The following is a 17,855-nucleotide window of genomic DNA, read 5'->3' on the forward strand; positions in this document are numbered from 1 at the left end:
GAGGCATGGACACATAACTATTTTAATAGTTCAGGCCTGGTTTCAACAGTTTGCTTTTAAATCAGCATGTTTGGCTTCATTTTATTCTAGTTTCTCCTTGCTACTGCTTGTAACATCTACAAACAGAATGTAATAAACACACTACTGAGACCTTTTCACCGTTGGTCTCCAAGCACGTTATAAGTCTCAAATTGCAAGTATCATGATTCCATTTTTACAGATGAATAGACTAAATTCCAGACTAAGTTATGTTACATAAAGAAGCAAAACTGAAAAGAAGGATTTGGTACCCCAAATTCTGATTTCTAGCCACTGCTGGATTGCATCCAAAATAATAAAAAAAAAAAAAAAAAAAAAAAAGATGAATTTCCTCATAAGTTCTTATCTGGCCTCACAGAAATTATACTAGAACTCAGCTAAGAGCCAGTATCATAATAGAAGAGCAAAACCTGACAGAGGTCAATGATAATTACTCTCATAGACTTTGCAGATGAATTGTATTCAGCTTCAGCAAACACTACCACAGAAGAACTGTACAATCAGGTTTGCAGTAACAGATTGCTACTAGAAAAACTTCTTAAGCTCTATGAAAGGGAGGGGGATATGCTGATGAAACCCTGATTAGTTCACTCCACAGTATGATCTGCACCAAATGAGCAAGCTGTGCAAGAAATCACAACCCTAAAACATGGAGAACCTCTGGTGTGCAAGTTAAGGCTGTTCCTACGGGTGTTGGTGTACCTAAGTCGCTCAAGCAGCACTTAATGTGGCAAATAAACCAAGGTCTCACTGACCTTAGCAGCATTACAAGGCAATCTTCACACAAGGATTGATCGCTCCTAAACAATTTCCCCAGTGCACTAGGCACACCTGCATAAAACTGGAACAGAAGTGAATAAAGTCCAAACTTTTTTTTTTTCTCCCCAAAATGAAGCTGCTATTTGTCCTTCTTGCATCTCCATTTAGCCTAGATATTAGAGTTGTATTATATACAAAGCCTAGATATTAGGGTTGTTCATTTTCACAAAATTATGTTCTTCATATATGTTGATATATCTTGATATGTTGATATATCTTGATATGTGATGCTGTGATGTTCTTAGGTAACTGTAGTTTGAGGCATTTTGAGGATGAAATAGCAAAGGACCAGGAGTTTAAACTGGAAGAGAGGAGAGGAAGGATTTTAACAGCATCATGCTTTACCACAGAGCTAAAATGCTAAAGGATCACCCCTGTGTTAGTCACCAGAACCAGTGCCCATGGAGTTATTTCAGTAGCATCCATTGTTCTGTCATCAGAAGCAACTTCACAGGACAGCAGACAGTAAAGTGTGAGACAAAAGCAAGTCCAGAACATGTATCTGTAACTGTAATTCTATGGGAAGTGGGTAAATGGGTAAAGCAAACATCTTTCTTTTCATGGATGATACTCAAATTAACTAAAGCTATTTCATTCTTGGTTTAAATGTGTAAGTGGCATCCATACAACTGGAATCTTTCTTTTGGGCTTTGCAGTCCTAGCCTGTTTGCAGAGCAAAAGGTATCTAGCAGTCCACTGTCAGAAGGACAGAAGACAACTATAAAAATAGAGCCTTGTTAATTTTGTTTCCTCACTTGATGTAATTTAGTAGTCAAATCTGAGAAACAGCTACTAGAAAATTTATCACTCTGTAGCAATAAATGATAATCTTCTGTAAAGAAAAGTTGCAGACTGCATCTCTTGAACATCTTATGGACTGCAAACTGAAGACATTGCTCAATCTGCAGGCTGGAATACTATCTGTCTTTGCTGCAGCTGCTTCTACACAAAGAACAGAATAGCAGGTGAACTGTAAGGTAAGCAACTGTCACCTCCAAGGGTAAAAGCAAACACAAATGACAATGGAAATCAAAGCCTGCAACCCTTCCTCAGTCAGCAAAGTCATGGGAAAATACTTAGGAAACAGAAGTAATCCTTACAAAATGAATGACATGATATGAAATCAACATGCAACAAAAGAAATTAGAAAGAAGAATGACAGTTTGGTGCTACAGAAACAGTTACACCGCATTTCTGACAGCATATATAACATACTTTAAGAGAGAAGTCAATGAAATCATATTTTTAATTATTTTTTTCTTATTTTCTATCTAATTAAATTGAAAGAAATTTCTGTAACTGATATTATCATGAAGGAATGCCGTGGCACAAGAATTATATGCCAATAAAGTACTTATGTAATCCAATCAGGAGGAAATCATTCTCTTATCACCTACCTGAGCACCAAGAAGAAAAATTCTCGTTCCCCTTGAGAGAAACATCAGGGTTAAGTAAAGGTTGTGCCACATTTGAAAAAGTTATGTAAAGAAAGACAGAAAATAGCTGCAGCTTCCTGCCTGTCAGTGGTCTGGGTGGCGGCATTGGTCGGCGAGGGAGAACAGTACAGACAAACATACATCAGCAAGTCCCCAGTTAAGCCAATAATCAAGATTACAGCTGTCTTCCCCAGGCCAAAGCCCTCAAGGGAGAACCACAGCAAGAAGAAGACTTCCTATCTAAAGACTTCCTATCTAAAGTTACATGGCCAAAGTTGGATAATTTCCATACTACAGTTAATTTAGTTCAGCATACCCAGCCACATAATGCTTTTCCTACACAAAGAACTCCTTCAAATAATTATTCATTTTGTAAACCAGCCTCTTTCTCAAGGCATTCAACCTAGCTACATTCCCGAATGTCGTATCAGTGTGAAGTGTGAGATTGAAGCAGCACAGCAATTGCAACCCTCACAAGAAAAGGAAACAATTTCTTTTATACTTCTGTACATTAGGGTATAGCAAATCTTGTGTAACAGGAATAATGTTCATGGCATTGGCATATACTAAATAAACGGCTTTTGCAGTTGCTGAATACCTCCACTTCACTTTGGCATTTAATCAGCCACAAAAGCAGTTTATTGCGCAGTATACTCTGCTACCATGAACATTATCAATTTAGCAAATATTAAAAAATATCATGCAGGTGTCACAGAATTGGGTACTTTAAAAATTATCAACAGCTATACACTTTCTGTTGCACAAAAGAAAGCAAGTTAAATGTTATTGAGAGATACCGGTCCATTCTGATTAAAATAGAATGCTAAAGGACAACATACACATAAGAAAGTGTTTATGCCAAGATTGACCTGCTGTGCTGATATTTTCCTCCTTGCAGAGTGAAAGCTTTGGTCTAGGAAAATAAGCTGTATACTCAAGTGAGTACTATCCCGGAGTGCTTTGAATTCTTCACATCCTCAAATCATTTATATTGATTCTATGACTAAATAAAAGAATGGAAATATGTTTCTCTCTCCCTCTCTCTCTCTCCCTCTCTTTTAATAAATTCTCTCTGTTTTCAGTATAAGTAAATATTTGCGCTCATGGTTTAGGGATTGGTTGCAGTGACAACTGAAAGCCTCTATTGATTTGCAACCCTGGCTTGGTAAAGCAGCCTCTTGCTAATCTTTCCCACGGTGCCCTTCCAGTACTTTCTCTGCTAACCTGGAAGGGCAGCTTTCTCTAGGGCAAGAGGTAATTAAACTCCGATGGTGGCTCCTTTCTGAAGAGATGGCTTATTTTGTATTCTCTGCTTAAGATTTACTGTTGTAGATACTGAATAAGATGAGAGCATTTTACAGCACAGGCTCCACAAATTTGATTTGATAGTAGGCTACACAGGAGAGAAAGTCTGCCTTTCTGGGACTCCTCAAAGTTTAAAGTCAGCAACATAAAGCAGTCCCAAATCAGATCCATTCTATTTCCACATACAAAAAATTCCAACCAGCAAGTGACATTCTTCCTATGAAACTTCATTCTGTCTGGGAAACTACCAGCTGTCTGGGGTGAAGACACACCAGGGCCTTGCAGAGCAGCTTTTCAGATCTCCCCTCTAGTTTGAAAGCATAGGGCAAAAAGAAGCAAATGTTTTAAAATGGATGCTACTTAATTATTTTCATGTTCTTCTACCACAGAACAGTCATAGAAGCCACAACACAGCCTCAACCTCATGGCAATACCCACTGGGTGCTTTCTGAGCCTTAGGAACTTGCAATAAAATGTAAGAGAAAGAAAAAACTCGTCTGCTAGCAAGCTAATCCATTTGACCCACAAGAAGACTAACAAGTAAGGTGAAATCCCAGTCATTTCCTTTGGTGCTCCCATCTGCAAACAAGCAGAAGGCGAGAAAACCATTGGGTACAACAAGCCCTTGTCATTATCTCTTCAGTTATGTAGTACAGTGAACGCTTCTGGACTGATAACCGTATTTCAGCTTTTTGAAAATATCATGAATGATATTAATAATATAAGAATAAAAAAGCTAAAAGCCTCTGCTGTCCTGGAAAAGTAAGAGAAATCCTAAGACTTTTTACAAAGACTTCAAACCTTAGAAATCAGAAGTGAAATAATGTATCATCCATGGAATGCACAGAAATTTTAACAAGTATTCTCATTAGTCCTCTAGGGTATTTTTGGGCACCCCTTCCCCTGAAATTATGATAAGTATCATATTAAACAAAAATAAATAAACAAAACTAAATTAAATAAAATGCTAGATGAGTTAGAAGAATTTATGTGAGCATTGGCAAAAGATACCAATATTTGGTACACTGAGAAAGAGAATTTTCACTACAAGACAGATACTCAGAAGACAGTATATTTGGAAAGGTGTCCAAATAAGTCACTTTTCTCTATTAAATGCTGCCACCTTTAATTATTTTGAATATTTTATCCTAAAGATTTAAAATCAAGTAAAATGAACCATAAAACCAAGTTTTGGAAATAAAAACATCCAAGCTTCAGTATCTTCGATAGAAATTATTCTTAACAGACTAAAAACAAAAATCGAAAAGCATTGTTTAATTGAAACAGAAATTGAAAAACAAAATTTGAAAAGCATTGTTTAATTGAAATTAAATTGTTACAGAATGGAGACAGAGCTGCCTGATTTCAGGTTTCACAAAAATAAATGATCAAATTGACATTCAGTATGGGTAGATTACTTAATCTTGGAACTGAGCAAAAGACAATAAATTTACAGCACACACCTCTGATCTCAAGAAAAGACACCCAGTAAAGACTGACAAAGCCACTGATAACTCACGGGCTTTTATAATTGGGATTGAGTGTTGATTGCACTTGGAGAAAAAATAAATAAATAAATAAATAAATAAATAAATAAATAAATATGGGAAAGATATGCAATTATTATGCTCTTATCACATTAACTGAAGCATTAAAGGTTGCAATGACTTCTTTTCTGTGCTCAAATAGATCACAAAAAATAAAGCCAATGTATAAAATCTCATGTAATAAAATGTGGACGTGTGTAAGCATGCAATTGAACTAATTTTTACTCAGCAACAATTGAACTAAAAAATTGAACTAATGTTTACTCGGCATTAGTTCTTCTGGTAAATCCATGAAATATACTTTGCTATAAATCATGGTAGATATTAAGATATATCTACAGAAATATGGAGTGCAGAGTCCTAGATGTAGATAGCCCAAATCTCCAATAAGCAGTCTGGCGATTCATCACAATTAGTAGTGGTCGATCATTATTAATTCTTACGGTAACCATTGTACTCATACTGAACTCATTTGCCATTAATGTGGAGGTAACAAGCAATTCCTTAGACATTAAAACAATTTTAAGAGCTCAGGAATTTTTATTATCTAATGGTGAGTGGCTTTTTTCATAGCTTAATGTTACATGTGAACAAAGCAAAAAATCAGGATTGCTTTACTGCTCGGATTCATACCCTTAAACTACTTAGACTACATTGGTAACAACCACTCTATGTTTACTTTTTGAAAATACAATGTATACGAAAAATAATAAATCAAACAGATGAACTTCAATCTTATGCAAATGTCCTTTGTTTTGTGCTCTGTTGAGCAAGCTACTGTACCAATACTTTTGGCATTAGTACAAGTCTGAATCCATGGAAGCATGTGTGTATTTACACAAAAGAGGCTTCTAAGCTACAAAAATCCCTCTTGTTTGGTTACACTAATTTCCCTTGAATGAAGTTTGTATGCAAGCCAAAACAATGGTAGTTATCCTGTCCTCTAGAGTTCATTCCCTACAGAACGATGCAAATAATTGAAAACTTCCTAGGTAGTCCTGTAAGACTATTTTTTCGTAAATCAGGAGAACAATAATGCTATTTTTTCTTCATGAGCTATTTTAAAAAATCTGATAGTTATATATGAGACTTAATTACATTAAAATTCTTGTTACTTCTTAGCATTTTAATGAAACCTTGAAATTTTGGGGAAGGCAGTAGGTCATTTTCTGTTCTTAATAGGAACTTAAGGGTAAGAATCAAGTTTAATATTTAAACTAAGTCAGGTGTATAAAGAAAAAAATGATCTGGAGCATAATGACAAGATGCTGGTGTAAAGGAAAAATGGAAAGGAATTTAATGCTTTTGAGCCAAAGGACAGGCACTAAGCATTTAGCTACCCCCGCAGCAAAGAAATCCATTGGCTCAGCCCATGGATGTCTCTCTTAAATACACCATTGCTACAGGGGAAACCTGTTAAAGCCACAAAGTGATGAAAATTACTCCTACCTTAACTGAATGCGGTCCCAGCACTTCTGCATCAGGTGGCTGAACACCAGCAGGTCTTGATGGTCGAGTGGTAACTTCTGACCATACACTGCTGTTCATCCCTCCATGAAGAGTGTTCATAAGTATCCTGTATTCAAATTTCTGCCAAGGGCTCAGAGCAGTACTCTGGTCAATATAGCTCATGGACTGACTAAGAGGGAGAGTCACCACAGTTGATATTTGTTCTGTCCCTTTTACCCTCCTTTCTATTGTAAGGTTTTCCACCAAACCATTCGGGTAAGCAGGTGGTTGCCAGGATATAACCACAGAGGTTGGAGTATCAGAATACAGCCCTGGAGCATAAATGCCTTCAGGTGCATCTGGAAGAGTATGGATTGATGGAGTCTTGGGTGAAAGAGAGCATCCTTTAGATGTGCATCCTTCTACCTGAAACACATAGAGAGTGTAAGGATGCAAGTCCTCTACAGTGCAATTAGAGCTATCTCCTAGCACTGTAGCATGCAGTTGGCCATTTTGGTAAATATTATAATGAGTGATAATGCCATTTTTCTTTAAAGGATGCTGCCAGGTGATGCTTGCTGCCCTTGACGTAACATTCAGTACAAGCGGTGGATCCAAAGGTCCAGGTTCTGTAACAGAAAAGAAGGGAAAGAAAAATTACTAACAGTCTGTGAGTTGTAAAAGTGGTAGGAAGTGGAACTCATCAAGTGAGTTTCAAAGCCATGAAAGAAGTTCAAATCTACCAGTTTATCTCTTCAAAAACTGTAGGCCCAGTGCTTCAGGAGATAAACATGGTTCTCGAAGGCAAACTGCTCTGCAAGCACACCTTCCCTCCCTCATCTGCATCTTTTTCCTCATATATCTCAACAGTGTTGTATTAGCACGTGGAGAAAATGCAAGGCTAAGTATCAATACAGAACTACAGTTCTAGATATTGCTGATATTTTCTAGAGCAGTAGCTACTGATTGCAACCAACAGCACAGGCATAACAAATCTGCATATTTTACAGCTTGGCAAGCCCCTACTGCATCTCTCATTATATATTCAATATTTTACTTCATTCTGTTTATAATTCTAATCCATTTTTTGCAATTTATCTACTCCCTGTTAATATTATAGGTGATTTTTTACTGTGACTGTGACAGAAGCTGCCGATTTAGCTCTTTCACCTACTGATAAATAAACAATGCACAGATCTGACCTTTAGGTTAACAGGTTTTATGCTTGCTCCACTCAGCACTCTAACTGATTCAATTATCATAAAGGTTCAGGAGCTTCCATGAATACTGAAAAAGACCGACCATATGCCTGCATAGGTGTTGTGGAACAGCAAATACTCTGCAGCCCTCCAGAGAAATTCCTTAATTGTAAATAATTTCACCATGCGACACAATCAAGTCACCTTGAATGCAAAACCCTCAGCCTGTGGAGGCAAAGTGTTATTTAAGCTTTACTGGGCTGCGTTAAATTCTGCAATTTGAAGGGCTGTTAAGTTTTTCAATTGAAATTTCATTTAAAATGCAGGTGCTTTTTATTATATTGAGGCTTTACTGCTCTCTAGGTACAAGCAAGAACATGGTGCAATAACACAAATCTGGCTCAATCACTGATCAGTAACAGCTGTAATTCCAGAACATTTAGCATTCTTATAAACCACGTCCTGAAATCTATAAATTGCTACAGCGGATCAAGAAAATACTATATTCCCCCTATTCTGCCCATAGCAATTTTGACATTTATGAGATTTTTCTGTGAACATTATATTTTATTGAAATCTTAAAAAAAAGATATACTTGGATTTAGTAATTGTTTAAAATAGCTTCAGGTTTGGGGATTTCAGGGAGGCAAGTTTCAAATGTTAAGGGTTGAAAATTTTATATGTATTAGTGGTTATGTGCATGCTAAGTTTCTGACATAGCATATACTGAATTCCACAGCAGTCAACAACTTCGTTATTTAATTCCTAGTGAAGTGGTATGCTGTCCAAACCACAAGGACCAGTATCGGTATAGGAAGAATAATTTACTTCACCAGAAATTAAATAATTCCTGCAAATATATAAGTTAACAGAAAAAAGGAGAAAGAAGGAGAGAGAATGAAAATAGGGATGCTAGAAAATAAATAAATCCAGCACAAAGACTGGCTTTTTCTCTCATTTAGAATAACAGCTGAAGCAGTCAGAAGTCCCAATTCTCCTCCTACAGAGAGACGTAAATCAGGATTATTGCACTGATGTCTGTGGAAACAGTGATGTAAAATTGGGATAGCAAGCTTTTTCTTTTTTTTTCTTTTTTTTTTTTTTTGGCTTTTAAATTTGAAAAAGTAACAGTGTTTTTTCTTTCATTATATGATGCATCACAAAGCAACTCCATAAAACTCATCCATATCACAATTCCTGTTCTACTCACAGTGATAATAAGGATGGAGTTTTATACTAATGCTTGTGCACTCTAGGATTAATTTAGATCTCTGAATTTACAAGTATAAAAGATGATCTGTTGTAAAGAGCAATCCAATTCTATTTGCATGTACTCTTGGGCAAAATCAATTAAGTCATAAGCTGGAATAAAATTTGGTCCATTATTCAGACTTCACTGAAAGACAGAGGGGTGGGGGTGTAAACCTGAATTAGACGTATATTCTGTAAAACAAAAATTTTGCTGGAGTGTAAAGGTGAAGGAGGGAGATTTGCTTTGTAATTGAAGATCTTGAAAATAAGATGCTGAAAATTCTTGTTTAATGGGGAGAAGGGAGATTGAAAGACACAATATTTACTGAGCTACAGACTAGCGTGTTATTTATTCCTTGTACATTGCCTATCATACTGTGAGCTTCTGCAGGACAAAAACACAAAACAGAACAAAACCACAACAACTGAGCAGTTTGTTGGGAGGGGATGGATAAAGCTTTCTATTTGTACTGAACAAGTTGCTGGCATTACAGGTGAAACATTTGAGACAATTAGCTGGACCTGTGCTTCAACTCCCCCCCGAGTTTAGGCATATTCCTTAAGGACAATGTGTAATGTATGCTAGGTGGTTTCTAACTTAAAATTTGGGTACCCCTAGTCCCTCCATCCCCCCTCAAACAAGCATATTCCGGTAGCTAGCATACCTACCTATACATTCCCTACTGCCCTTTTAAAAGAGAGACTTTTAAGACTCTCACAGTTCAAACAAGACGTTTGAGAGATGCTTAATTGGCCCCACTGGATGGGAAAGCATTAAATCCTGGTCCCCAACACTCATTCAGTATAGCTGCTTTTTAAATGGCAAGCAGAATCATCTAATTTTATATACAAATCAACTAGCATGATACTGCTTGGTTGAAAGGGTCACCACAATTATGTAAAACATGAGTATTAACTATAATTGGGATAGTTTGCTAATACAATAAAAAGCTCTGAACATGAGAAAAGTTATGCTCACAGCAGTAGCTATCACTTTCTAAAGTAAGAATTCATGGATGAAATGACATGAAAAAGATGGTTATAAAATTTTAATGGAATGATAAAAGGCAAAAGTCAGCCTCTCAGCTGAATTCTTAAAATCCCTATATATCACAATCAGCTCCTTAACTGTAAAATCAATGTGGAGTATAACATGTTGTCAATGTGGTTGTCACTGGAGGGAAGACTGCAAAGTATGACAGCTACAGAGCTCAGCCTGACAATGATGAAAATAAAATCATAAAGCTTTTTACATGGATGTAATTGTTTATAGAAGTAACTACTGAACATGGTAACAGTTGGCATCTTTTTCCTAAAGATTCTTAGTTCATATTTCAAACCATTTCATTACAGTATTAATACTGGGAGGTAGTTTCATTTTGGCAAATGAAATTACCTTTTACGGCAGGCTATTTTGCTCATCTGCCTCCAAAGTTCAGACTCTACTTAAAATAAAGGTACAAAACTGTCATTAATCTTTTTTAATTTCCTGACTAGAACCACACATTTGTTTACTTACTGTACAGACTGGGGGAGTGAGGAGCTATACTCTCATGGATATATTTCAGGGGAATCTATACTTTCATTAATAAACTGAGACATGTACCTGGACTACTGCCCTTTAAAGCTAATGAGAAATACCTGATTTGCTGGGAAACTCTCTCACTAAGCAGAATAGACATTCTGTGCCTTTTATTCTTGAATCATTTACTCTTTCCAGAAACATGGACAATGAAATTATACATATTAACAAAGTGCAGTGTCTTTCATATACTACTGACTATATCCAGCAGAAAATCCACATTGTGTAGTTCTGGGCACAAGGGACCACAGAAATCTTTTATCACATTAGATCATAGAACTCAGAAGTCATTGAGCTGTGTATACACTGACATGCATTGATAGAAATCCCATCAGATATATATTGAGAGTTCTCTTCAAAATATTCACATTTTTCCACACTTCTATTCCAACTGTGTGTTGGTTCTAGTACCTCAGTCAGGCAGTTAAGAAAATACTTCTAATTCTTAACTTATAGGTGTGCATGAGCAGATTGTACTTTTTGTCATATCATATTTGCCACCGTATTACTTCAGCTTAATTGTACTCTCCTTTTGCTGTTCACCCTGTCATGTATTGCTCATGATTTTCTCTTCCCTGTATCATTTTTCTTATTCATTGTCTTTTCTTGCTTCCACTTCATTTATCCTTGAACACAGGTGGGCACATTCACATCAACTAACTATGGATTAGTTTATATGCCTAAATTATATGGAGCTAATTTACACTAATTTTAGACTGGAAGACTAGTCTAAATTTAGACCTATTTTTAGACTGGGAGACTAGTCTTTTCAGACACCCAGGGTAAGCATCAGAGAAAGCAAGCGCTTCCAAAAGCGAAGGAGCACAGTAGCACCTAACACTCTTGTCCTGAGTTCCCCTCTGGAGGCACCTGCCTCTCTCTACTGTCTACTTAAACAAATTTTAAGACAATGGGCCTCCTTGCCCTGGAACCAAAGCTTTGGGGTAAGCATGCCAGAGGAACACACTACATGACAGAAATAACACTCTCCTGCTTCATCAGCAAATACACACTGATGAGTGAATGATAAATTGCAGGATTGTCCTTCTTATATTGTTTCTTGTTCCTCTAGTAGCTTCCATACGTAAAGATCTCAAACCCTCACTTTGTACTATGTGTTCGTACTGTGAACAAACATTGGACTGGACTATCACTTGCTTAACACAGAAAAGCGGTGGATTTGCAATTTCTATCTAAGAAAAAAACATGGACTCCCCGATAGGCAACTCACAAAAATTTCTTACTCAACTAATGCAAGCCAGGCACTTATAAAACAGCTTCCGTGAGAATTCTCCATACTGGAAAAATACGCTAATCCAAGATACAGGTGTCTGAAAGAGAACATGCTGATGACTGAGATGTCCTCCTGTACATACCTCACTGGACTCCAAACAGGTTTTAGGACATTCCAAATAAAAGAATAGGCAGATTTTCTCTAAGTAGTACTTTTTATAGCTTCAAATTTGTACAAATCAAGATGTATCTTCCTAAATGCTATGAAAAGCACCTTTCTCATTTCTGAACTATCCCTGTGATCAAATATTACTTCTGGTGGATTGCTATCAGCCAGTACAATTTTGCCAACCATAACAATAACCAATTCTTTTTCACTTTCCTTCCCAGATAGTTTAAAGACTTACCATGACGAAAGGTAAAACCTAATTGACATCTGCTTATATATCTAGAAAAATTAATTTTATTTCTGAATGCAATGCATGAAATTCTGCTCTCAGCTCAATGGTACTTACTGACCTCTCAGTTCAGTGGGGATTACATTGATCATTGATTTCCAGGAAGTTATCTTAAATTTACACTCAAGTTACTGAAAGGAAGATCTAATCCAGAAACTTCAACGACTGTTTCTATTTGTCTGGCAGTAAATATTCTGATGCTATACTGACCAAGATCACTGTAACAAACATTTTTTATCAATACATGCTTAGCAGGTTTTAAAATATTCATAGGATATATACATTATTCTCGTCTGGCACTGGCAGGTTAGACTTTAAAAATTTCATGGAATCAGTTAATAGTTCCACACTCATGTAAATGGAAATATGTGAAAATTATTTACAACATTTTTCCTTTAATCAATAGCACCCCAAGCCTACTAAACATTACAATAAGATAATTTATTACCAGATACAACAGATTTTTGTCAGCTTTTGCTAATTTTTTTTTAATCATTCCTAACATCCTGATAGTTTACTAAATATTTTTCATACATTAAATATAATATGCAATTTGCTACATATCGTGAAATCATCAGCTTGTATTAATAACTCTACTGTCTTTAAAAATGGATAAGATGATTTACATTACTGCCATCAGGTTTGTGTGCACATAAACACACATACATGCATACATTTTATTCCTACAGATATTTTATGCTTTGGTGAAACAAAAAAGATATGCATTCACTATGTAAAATTTGATAAGAACATGGGTATACACATATATTTCACCAGAGTAAGAGATACAGAAATTTCTACTGTCAAGTTGTACTTTAAAAAGTCAAAGTCAAAGGCCCCTGGTTAGCTGGGCCAGGAATTAAGTGTAGTTCTGCAACAAACTGTCAGTATAAGCAGTTTTATAAGAAACATATTGAAGCCTTGACAGAAATACTGCTTATATCCAATGACAATCATTCAGTCTTAAGCAGCTGAGTTGAACATCCTTTTACAGATGGCAGCCCTCCACAATGATACCAAAACCAGAGACCTTTATCAACAATGAAAGTTTTTTTTTTTTTTGTCAACAATGAAAGTAATTACAAGGTTTGTTGAATATTAGAGACATATCAACATGTATTCTCTAGCAGTATTAATACAAAGGGAACACGACATTTTAAGAAAAATCATTTTCTCCTTGGAGACACAGAGCTTGTAATGGAACCACAGAACATGGTGGTTTTCATTTGTTTGTTTTGTTTGTTTGTTTTAAGCTAGGGAACAAGATACAGCATCATAGCTGAAGAGCAAAGTAGATTGGTAATCTTAAAATATTTGAATTTCATAAACACAGTATATAAATATTTTTCTTATTCTTAAATTCCTTTTGCAACATCTGCCTTCCATACTAACTTCAGGCATTTTTACAGTTGGGTTTTGCAGAGGGTAGTACATCATGCTTGTGCACAAATGTTATCCAAGTTGCATACAGCAGCTAGCTTCTACATATATGTTCCAGAAGGACTGTTTTCTCATGAGGGGGAGTGGAGGGGCAGGTGCCAATCTATTATCTTTAGTGATCAGTGATAGGGAATGGAGTCAAGTTGCAAGAGGGAACATTCAGGCTGGATATCAGGAAAAGGTTCTTCACTGAGAGGTTGTTTGCCTACTGGAACAGGCTCCCCAGGGACATAGTCATGGCACCATGCCTATTGGAGTTTAAGGTGCATTTGGACTATGCTCTTAGTCATATGGTCTGAATTTTTGCATAGACCTGTGTGGAGTCAGGAGTTGGACACAATGATCATTGGGGGTTCCTTCCAACTCGGGCTATTCAATGATTCTATGATTCTATGACTGTATAGGAATGCATGCTTTGTGTAGGCCGTCTGTCCTATACCTAACTCTCAGAAAATAAAATTTTAAAATTCTACATCTACTGCTTTGCAAAAAAATAATAATTTTTACATATACTAACAAGTGATGCCTTTTAAAGTGATGCCTTTCTGTGTTCCTTCTACCTAAGAAAGAAACAACACTATGTGAACTATCTGACCAGAGCTAAATAATCAATACAATATGAATGAAATAGTCATAGAAGACAAGTTTAATATTATACTCACTTTTGGTAATATACAAGTACAATCCAGGAACTGAATCTCAACAAAGATTTTCAAATGTAGGTAACACATCTTCAGTGCGTAAAGACAAAGTTCACAACTTACTTTTATTAGGTAATTACTTAAAGGTAATATGCTTATAGAAATATTTACATGTTTTGAGCTTAAATGGGTTTATCAAATAAAGTTCTGTTGTGAATCATTTGTTCAGCTTCAAAGAAAATTGTTTGCCATTTGTGGAAACACGTTTTCTTTCAGGGTGTTTTCTCAAAATATATAGCTATCCATTTAGAGGAAGGACTAAAACCAAGTTGTGTCACAAGCGCTTTGCTGCAACAATTGCTTATGAGCATCAGGTTAAATTTACAGTCCCAAATACAGATGTTATATCAGTGTAAAACAGTAACAACCCAAGGCACTTTGGTGTGAAGGCAGTGAAGGTAAGATAGTAATGAAGCCAGTCAGTCAGGATTTTAGTTTTGTATCATCAACCCCATGGCAACCCTTTCCGTGCTCAGAATGTCTTGCTTTCTTATCCAACAAGACATAACAGGAAAAAATCTCTTTAGTAAATACTAAATTTCTCTAAAACCTGCTACAATGGGGTCAACAGTAACCGATTTTAAAAAAGCAAAGATTTTTTTTTTTTTCTGAAACAACTTTTCTTACAAAAAAAAAGGTAGGCTATTAGATATTCTACAGCAGTGTATGAGAAAACTAATAGTTGTTTCTTTTAAAAAAAAAAAAAAAAGTTGAAAATTATGTATTTTGTGTATGTAGTAACAGTAAACTCAAGTTTTGTCATCTATTTTTGCTCACATGCTCTATCATGCAAAATCTTACCCTAACAACTGAAGTGACTATACTAATACACTGACACCTCTTTGTTAAATCAAGGGACTATTGAACAAATGATGTGGAGTGAGTATGCAAAACATAGAACTATTAACAAGGAAAGTGATGGATGGGACTGGCAATGATAAACTCAATTTCAGACCAGTAGATCACCACTTTGAATTAACAAAGATAAGTGGAAAAGTTCTGTTCAGCTGTGGTATAGTTTAAGTATTCTTTAAACATAGATAAGACAACAGTCATATACTATTAACTTCAACTTATTTTCTCTGATATCACTGAAATCAGAATCAAGTCCCTGAATATAAAGGAATGCCACTTAAAAGGCTGTACTTAGGTGTATCTTAAGCTAGCCATATATGAACACATATGCACAGAGGGATGTTATTAAAAAAAAAAAAAAAAGATACTATTTCCCCAAATATGTATTTAAATATTCACGCTTATGAAACACTAAGATAACAGATAGTTGATCACTTAGGAGTTACTATTAGAAACTATTGTTCAGAAAGGAAATACATTATTTCTATTTAACTGGGAAAGCAAGATAACCAAATAAGTTATGCACAACAGCAGCTGAACTATTGTTTCTACTTTTTGCTAAATGGAGTTAAATAAGAGTGGACTGCTTACTGTCCTCTGCTGTAGTCATTGAAGTCCAGTCACTATAAGCATTACCATAACCATTGGAGGCAACCACTCTCATCTCATACTCAGTGTACGGCTGAAGATCTCTGACACTGTGTTGTAAGGAAGCAGTTGGGCTGGAAAGCAACCTGCGAAGAAAAGTAGCGTGACTTACAGCTTTAAACATCCCACCACCAAAAGCAAGACTAAAACATGACAAGACTTGCAAACAAATATTTTGCCACCCTAAAATTTGCCACCCTAAAGGTGAGCCATATTTGAGATAATAGGACTTTTCTTCCTCAGCAGCTCACGGTGGCCTTGCAGTGGTCTGCGTACTCTAGAATGTCACCAGCAGAATGCCTCCGCCGCATCTGGAGTCGGTAGCTGGGTGCGCCTGGGGCGTTGTTGCGAACTGGTGTAGACCAGACAACCTGAAGACTGGTCGGAGTGGCAGATGAAAGCCTTGGAGGCATAACACCATCTGGAGCTGTCGAAAAGCATGGATGAATTAGAGCAGAGAAAACCATGGACAACATATGCTGGGTGGAAACAAAACGCTCCATATACTGGAAAAACTGTTCCTCAGGATCAACAGCAATGTTAACATGGTCCATTTAGTTTAATATTTTCACTACTAAACTATGATATTTCTTTATATTCTTCTTTCCAAAGCAGTTACATGAATATCATTTTGCTAAAAGCAAACATCCAAACACCAAAAGGAATTCATAAGCAACATATTCTCTACCACCTGTTCATATATTATCTGCTTCTCCTTGTGCCCAGTTCTGCCACCCCTAGAACTTAAAGATATGCTCACAGAAATTGTACTCAGCAAGACTAACAATGATCAGATCTTATATCATTCAAGTACCTTCATACTCTTATAAATTTATAAAAATTCAAAAAGAAAACAGAAGAAATTTTAATAAAAAAAAAAAAGTTTTCAGGTAGAAATCAAAATAGATTCACTGAAGTCTCAGTCTACAATTTTGTTAAGGAAATCAGTTTATATGAAGTTGCAGATTTATATCTTGTAGTTTATATGAACTGCAGATCAAAATATGTCACTAGTAATGCTATGAATGACCTTTAACTGCTGCAAATTTCCCTGTATGCAGTAAAAAGAACTATGCCAACTTGCACCCCGGAGTTTAAGGCTTTGCATGTTTTTCTTTAAAAAGAAAACAATCTGTTGGAGAAACTTTCTGTACATAAACACATCTGGAACTTTTATATACAGTGCATGTCTGTAGCTCTGTAGCTCTTTTCCAACAAGTTAAAACACTGGAAAGTCACTGCCTTTGTCATTTAAACTTGTGTAATAGTTTTGCGTTTCATAGTCCAGTAGTTACAATTTGCATTTTTCTTTAGTCATTCCAACAGAAATTCTTGTTGCCGCTATTTCTTGTTTCTCTCTATTATAAAAACAGTCTCACAGATCTGTAATTTAAGGTGTAGTTGTAAGCCTCAAGGCGAAAGTTGTAAGATGAATGAACGGTATTTTACAGTAAGTTTTATGATCTTCATTTACTACCCAAATATGAGGTGGTTACTACGAGGGAAGTTACAGCCTGTGAAACGCTGGAAACACTGCCCATATCCTTCTCTCCCTAGAACAGGTGAAAGAATATCATCAACTCTGAAAAAATGTCACCAGTCATATACCACATTTTTGAATTTATACTGACATAGGCATACTATGTGTGTGAACTATGTAATATGCGAACTAGCACCTAAAAGGTTGACTTTGATTATGCATATTTATGACTGGGGAACTTCAAAATTCTTCAGCTCCAGCTCCAAATTGTACAGGAAGGTACAAGACATGGCTTGCTGCAATCTGTAAATTGATTTCCTTTCCCTTAAGTTTAAGGTCCTCCAGTTCACATAAGATAAAAAGTTCCCTTTTTCTCTGTTACCATGAAAAAGGTGAAATAAAATTATGGGGCT

General features: G+C 36.1%; 1 protein-coding gene across 1 annotated transcript in view; it reads right to left on the minus strand.

The window, feature by feature from the left end:
* USH2A (usherin) overlaps nt 1–17,855 on the minus strand; it is a gene marked incomplete at its 3' end in the record, with an annotated part of 395,140 nt that overhangs the window by 118,206 nt on the left and 259,079 nt on the right. Inside the window, exons 38-40 of the mRNA XM_082757605.1 lie at nt 16,239–16,389; nt 15,906–16,048; nt 6,596–7,224 (exon numbers count right to left, since the gene is read on the minus strand). Coding sequence (XP_082613731.1) covers nt 6,596–7,224; nt 15,906–16,048; nt 16,239–16,389 — 923 coding nt within the window. The remainder of the gene's footprint in view (nt 1–6,595; nt 7,225–15,905; nt 16,049–16,238; nt 16,390–17,855) is intronic.

The sequence above is a fragment of the Aythya marila genome, assembly GCF_965140915.1.
Source record: "Aythya marila genome assembly, chromosome: 3".
Lineage (NCBI taxonomy): Eukaryota > Metazoa > Chordata > Aves > Anseriformes > Anatidae > Aythya > Aythya marila.